The sequence below is a fragment of the Poecilia latipinna genome, unplaced genomic scaffold, assembly GCF_001443285.1.
Source record: "Poecilia latipinna isolate Pla-1442-1.1 unplaced genomic scaffold, P_latipinna-1.0 Scaffold1360, whole genome shotgun sequence".
Taxonomy (NCBI): Eukaryota; Metazoa; Chordata; class Actinopteri; order Cyprinodontiformes; family Poeciliidae; genus Poecilia; species Poecilia latipinna.
In genome coordinates this window covers 198,533-204,245 of record NW_015113976.1, presented here as the reverse complement: position 1 = coordinate 204,245, position 5,713 = coordinate 198,533, and the positions used below count along the sequence as shown (strand labels likewise).

The following is a 5,713-nucleotide window of genomic DNA, read 5'->3' as shown; positions in this document are numbered from 1 at the left end:
CTGATATACAAAGGTGAGAATATTTATCTCCAGTGCAAGATCACAGGAGGAGAAGGAACAAAGTGGACGTATGAATGGAGACCAACTAGGTTAAATAAACCTGAAACATCCAATGAATACATTAACATACATTCAGCTAATGAGTCTCATAGTGGAGAATACAGCTGCAGAGGAACTAATGGGAGTGACTCAACAGCCTGGAGCGATGCTGTCATATTAACTGTGTGTAAGTTGGTCATAAATCTTTCATATAAAAACATTATTGCACATTTTCTAATGTGTTTGATGCAGATAAGTGATAATTAGTTAAAAGATTAAGGTTTTTTCATTATCAATGTTTGTTCTTTAAACTAGTTTGTCTGATTCTTTGGATTACCAACCCACTTCCTCCTTACAGATACAAAACGACTGATATTTTAATTAAAATATGTTATGGGTTGAGCACAAATGTCTGTTTCCTCCCAGAACTTTCTTAGTTTTAAAGGTACAAACTTTTAGTTAAAGGTATATTTGACAATTACACAAGAATAGCTAACATAAATAAAAACAAATTTTCTCATTGAGTCATTTCTGAGGGTTTGAGAAAATGAAATATTTCAAAGTTAGAACTGCATGAATTCCTTCATAAAATGCAGAGGAATGTGTTATAGGAATAAAATGTTTTACCAACTGTCTGGAAATAATCTGAGTTCTCTAATTACACTGAGTTATTAGATAAGAGATATTTTTCTTTAAACTGAAGCCTTTTATTGACATAGAAAAACTCTCTCCAACAGATAAACTCTCTGTGTCTCCATCATGGCTGAGTCCTGGAGCCTCAGTGACTCTGAGCTGTGAGGTTCAACATCCACCTGCAGGAACCAGGTTCTTCTGGTATAAAGCTGTTCCTAAACCATTAAACATCTTCTACAACTATGAGCTGCTGCCTGGCAGCTCCAATGGGACTGATGAGAACGTCTACATTGTTCATGGACTCAATAACACAGCAGGTTATGTGTGTGAAGCAGGAAGTGGAAAACCAACTAACAGAAATCCAACTTTTGTCTGGTCAGCAGGTCAGTTTATCTGTGTGTCTCCACTCAGTGAGTAAAAAATGATGTTTTTACATTATTTCTACTGATCCATGAAGTTTATCCTTAACAGTAATTTAAAGTTGTTGGATTCATTATCAATGTAAAAAAGAAATGTTAAAGTTTTATCTTGGTTTTCAAATATTGTTGAATTTATCCAAAGCACAATAAAAAACATAAAATGATAAAGTGAAAAGTAAAAGTTTTGGTGTATTTGACAACAACCCCCCCTCCGACCAAAATCACTAATGAACTGCAGTTTGTCTTTTGAGACAAAGTTTTTGTTGAAGACATTTTGTTTGATTAATTTATTGCTTTGATAAAATGTATATTTGAAACTAAAGACAATAAATAAAGCCATAGATGATTTGGATGTTTCTATATTTATTTTCCAGATCCTCGTCCAGCAGCTTCTCTCTCAGTGAATCCTGACAGAGTTCAACACTTCAGATCTGAATCTGTGTCTCTGAGCTGTGAGGGAAACTCTGCTGAGTGGAGAGTGAAGAGGTTTATAGAAACAGGAAAACTGTCAGACTGCTCCATCTGGGGGACAATGAATGGATCTACATGCACCATCAACATGAACTGGTCTGATAGTGGAGTTTACTGGTGTGAGTCTGGATCAGGAGAGTTCAGCAATGCAGTGAACATCACTGCACATGGTGGGTGATGATTTATAAACTTTTTCTTTCAGATTCTTATCTATCCATTTCATATTTATACAGTGCAGAATGTTTCTTATATCTTCATCATTGTAAAACACAATATTTATGAATTACTAATTTTTCACTCCAACAAAAATACAATTTAACTTTTAGAAAAGTAAGAATCATAACATAAAATCAAATGATGATTTTGATGATTGCAACATATGGATTCTTTATAAAACTGGAGGTTCTGTGTTTTACTTCATGACGGTCAAATTGAGTTGTTTTAAATGCACAAGATCATTTGTGTATAAGTGATTGTTTATAGGTCATTTTTTTAAACATCCACTACGTATAATTAGTCCAAAATCAAAATATGTTCTGATTTATGTAAATGTAAAATCTTTTCTTCAATGACATACAGCTCCAACTTTGAAACTAATGCCTGAAATGTAATTTTATCTGTTTTACAGACATTAATAATATAATCCTGCTGAGTCCTGTTCATCCTGTGACTGAGGGAGATCCTGTTACTCTGAGCTGCAGAGATAAAAAACAACAACTTCTCTCCAATGTGTTTTTCTATCATAATGATAAACTCCTCCATGACAGCAGAGAGGAGCTGAAGATCTCTGCAGTGTCAAAGTCAGATGAAGGTTTCTACAAATGTCAACATTCAGGAAAAGATTCACCAAGGAGCTGGATGTCTGTTAGAGGTGAGGAGGATTTTAAAGACTTCATGTGTCTTCTTTGGTGAATCCATTTAGTTGTTTGGGGAGAAAATTGTGGATCTTTTTGAGGGAGTGATGCAGATGTTTTTCCATTTCCATTCCTTTTTAATGTTTCTTATTTCCAGTAACTGTATCCAGTCCTGTCAGCTCTTCATTTCGTGTGATGTTGATCGTTGGACCAGTTGTTGGAGTCGTTCTCTTTATTCTCTTTATTCTCATCATTCTCCTGCTGTCATGGTGGCGCTGCAGTCGGTCCAAATGTGAGACTTTTTTCTTCTCATACTGTTGTGGGATGTGAAGTGATACATAAAAATCAAGTGATTTTAATTTATTTGGCTGTTTTAACAAAACTGAGGATAAATTCACCATAATGCAACAAGTTTACTTTGTTCCCCTCATCCACAGATTCATGGTGCATCAGGTCAGTAAACTGATATTTACTTTTCTCAACAATCCTGCAGTGAATTTAATTTCAGTTTAATTTTTCCATAATTTAGGTCAGAGGTCAGCAGTCAGAGCTCCTCCACAAATCAAGGACTCAACCAGGCAGAGACTCAAGTTTACAGCTCTCTGCTTTATGGTTAGTAACTCTGTTGTTTTTACAGAGTGTATTCTCCTGCTACTCCCTGGGGATTTTTCAAACTTTTTAACCTGAACTATAGGAAAATACTAAATTTTCAAATTACAACTGTATCATAAACTTGTAGGGTTACATGAAGCTTCTGTTAGGTTATACTGGTTACAGACTGAATATTAATCTGCTTAAATTCATGCTATAATTTTAACCTTGACCGTTTTATTATTTTGCAGGTGATACTTCTGAGTATGAAACAATCCAGCCAGCCTCTAACAATAGTAAGATTTATTTCTTGAAGCCGTTTCAACAGCTGTCTGGGTAGAAATGGTTTGAAATTAAACACACAAATAAATGAATCCAAGTACTCAGCTAACGAGCTTCACTACGTTGAAAAGCACATTAAACACAAATAAATTAATGTATTTAGACTTTAGATATGGAAGATAATAATAAAATAATATTCATCCACCTATACCTGGGTTTAGGTTTCCTTCTCCATGTCTTGTTGTTATTTTAGACCAGTATCTGTACCAGAGCTGGTTATAGGCTGGTTACATTTGACCAACCAGTAAAATGTAACCAACACTCTAGTTTAAGAATGTTTTTCAGTGTTGGTCCTACTGTACTAAACATAATAGTTGATGCTTTGCTCGCTTCGACTCAGACACATTTTTTTTCTGCACAATTAATCTGCTTTGGGAACTTTGTTGTTTTTGCTTCCTCCTGTTCTCTTAAGGAAAACATTTGTTATACAGATTATATCCATCTGTACATTTTATTTTATTAATTTTATGCCTTCTTCACCTTAAATATTCTTGTTTGTTATTTCTGATGATTGACAGGGAGGCCTGTTAACCCAGAGGACGATCACATTTACACAAATTTGAACAACAGAAAACAAAGGTAGGTGATTTCAGCTGCGGCTCCAGTTAATNTTTTATTATTTTGCAGGTGATACTTCTGAGTATGAAACAATCCAGCCAGCCTCTAACAATAGTAAGATTTATTTCTTGAAGCCGTTTCAACAGCTGTCTGGGTTGAAATGGTTTGAAATTAAACACACAAATGTTTCATTAATAAATGAATCCAAGTACTCAGCTAACGAGCTTTACTACTTTGAAAAGCACATTAAACACAAAGAAATTCATATATTTAGACTTTAGATATGCAAGATAATAATAAAATAATATTCATCCACCTATACCTTGGTTTACTTTTCCTTTTCCATGTCTTGTTGTTATTTTAGACCTTTTGCCAGTATCTGTACCAGAGCTGGTTATAGGCTGGTTACATTTGACCAACCAGTAAAATGTAACCAACACTCTAGTTTAAGAATGTTTTTCAGTGTTGGTCCTACTGTACTAAACATAATAGTTGATGCTTTGCTCGCTTCGACTCAGACACATTTTTTTTCTGCACAATTAATCTGCTTTGGGAACTTTGTTGTTTTTGCTTCCTCCTGTTCTCTTAAGGAAAACATTTGTTATACAGATTATATCCATCTGTACATTTTATTTTATTAATTTTATGCCTTCTTCACCTTAAATATTCTTGTTTGTTATTTCTGATGATTGACAGGGAGGCCTGTTAACCCAGAGGACGATCACATTTACACAAATTTGAACAACAGAAAACAAAGGTAGGTGATTTCAGCTGCGGCTCCAGTTAATGTTTTCTCTGAAATGTGACCTCATACCAGCTCTACTACATGCTATTAAAACTCAACATGCTGTTCAGACAATCATTTTCCCTTTTAGCATCTACATGCTACAAGTAGAAACCATCAGAATCTGTCAGATCAGAAAACCAGCTGAGGACTTTTAGAGTTCTAGATAACAGACTTTCATCTGCATGAATAGTTTGTTTTGTCTGTGGATAAATGTTGCTTGTTGTTGATTGGATGAGAAATTATGGTGATTTGTTTTCAACATAACGTAGAACTACTCGGCTGATTTCAGTTCATCACAGCTTCTGCATCTTCAAACCAAATAATATCTCCTGCAGATGATCGTTGTGCTCTAAAAATACTGAGATCTGGTTTTTATTTTAGAATCCATTGAATGCTAAAAGTCACTATAGTGAGAAGAAAACAACAAGGTATGTGAACTCTGCATTGAGATGAATTTGTAAATATTCAATGTCATTTCATAGAATTTATAATAAGTAATTTGTTAAATATATATATATATATATATGTAATATATATATATAGTATTGACTTTCATATTCAGGTAAAATTTGCTGCTACTTTATAATATAGAGTAAAATATAAAAACATATTGTCAATCTTTGAAAATTTGCTGTAAAGTTTTCATGGTTAAAATTGTTTTTACAAATGATGACAAAATGTGTTACATTCTCACACCTTTTCTTTACAGGAAAGTGGAATCCTGCTGCAGTTTATTCTGAAATCTGATCAGGAATGATTTCAAAATGCCTGTCAGCTTTCTGGTGGTTCAGATTGAACTGAACTGAGTTTTTATAATAGCAACATAAAAAAAAAATCCCACATCCTCAAATGTTTCTAACGTTCTTTAAAAATGCAGCACTTCTCATGTTTATAGCTGTTCTCTGAACAAGAAAATCCATTTCTATGCTTTGTGTAAAGATATATTATTAGCACTGTTTATTTTATTTGCATCCAGAAAAAAAACATATTCCTTAGATATAAAAATATTTTTATGTATT

At 33.7% G+C, this 5,713-nt stretch overlaps 1 protein-coding gene and 1 long non-coding RNA gene across 2 annotated transcripts in view; both read left to right on the top strand.

Moving 5' to 3' along the window:
- The window catches only part of LOC106962002 (sialoadhesin-like), a 38,180-nt gene extending 34,248 nt beyond the window's left edge, over positions 1-3,932 (top strand). Inside the window, exons 7-13 of the mRNA XM_015056138.1 lie at positions 1,578-1,732; positions 2,191-2,433; positions 2,574-2,708; positions 2,854-2,869; positions 2,946-3,028; positions 3,259-3,303; positions 3,868-3,932. Of these exons, the coding sequence (XP_014911624.1) occupies positions 1,578-1,732; positions 2,191-2,433; positions 2,574-2,708; positions 2,854-2,869; positions 2,946-3,028; positions 3,259-3,303; positions 3,868-3,932 (742 nt within the window). The remainder of the gene's footprint in view (positions 1-1,577; positions 1,733-2,190; positions 2,434-2,573; positions 2,709-2,853; positions 2,870-2,945; positions 3,029-3,258; positions 3,304-3,867) is intronic.
- A 43-nt stretch (positions 3,933-3,975) lies between these two features.
- Positions 3,976-5,713, top strand: LOC106962017 (uncharacterized). The gene is made up of 4 exons (XR_001427885.1): positions 3,976-4,021; positions 4,604-4,664; positions 5,076-5,122; positions 5,404-5,713. It is a non-coding gene; the product is annotated as an uncharacterized LOC106962017 (long non-coding RNA).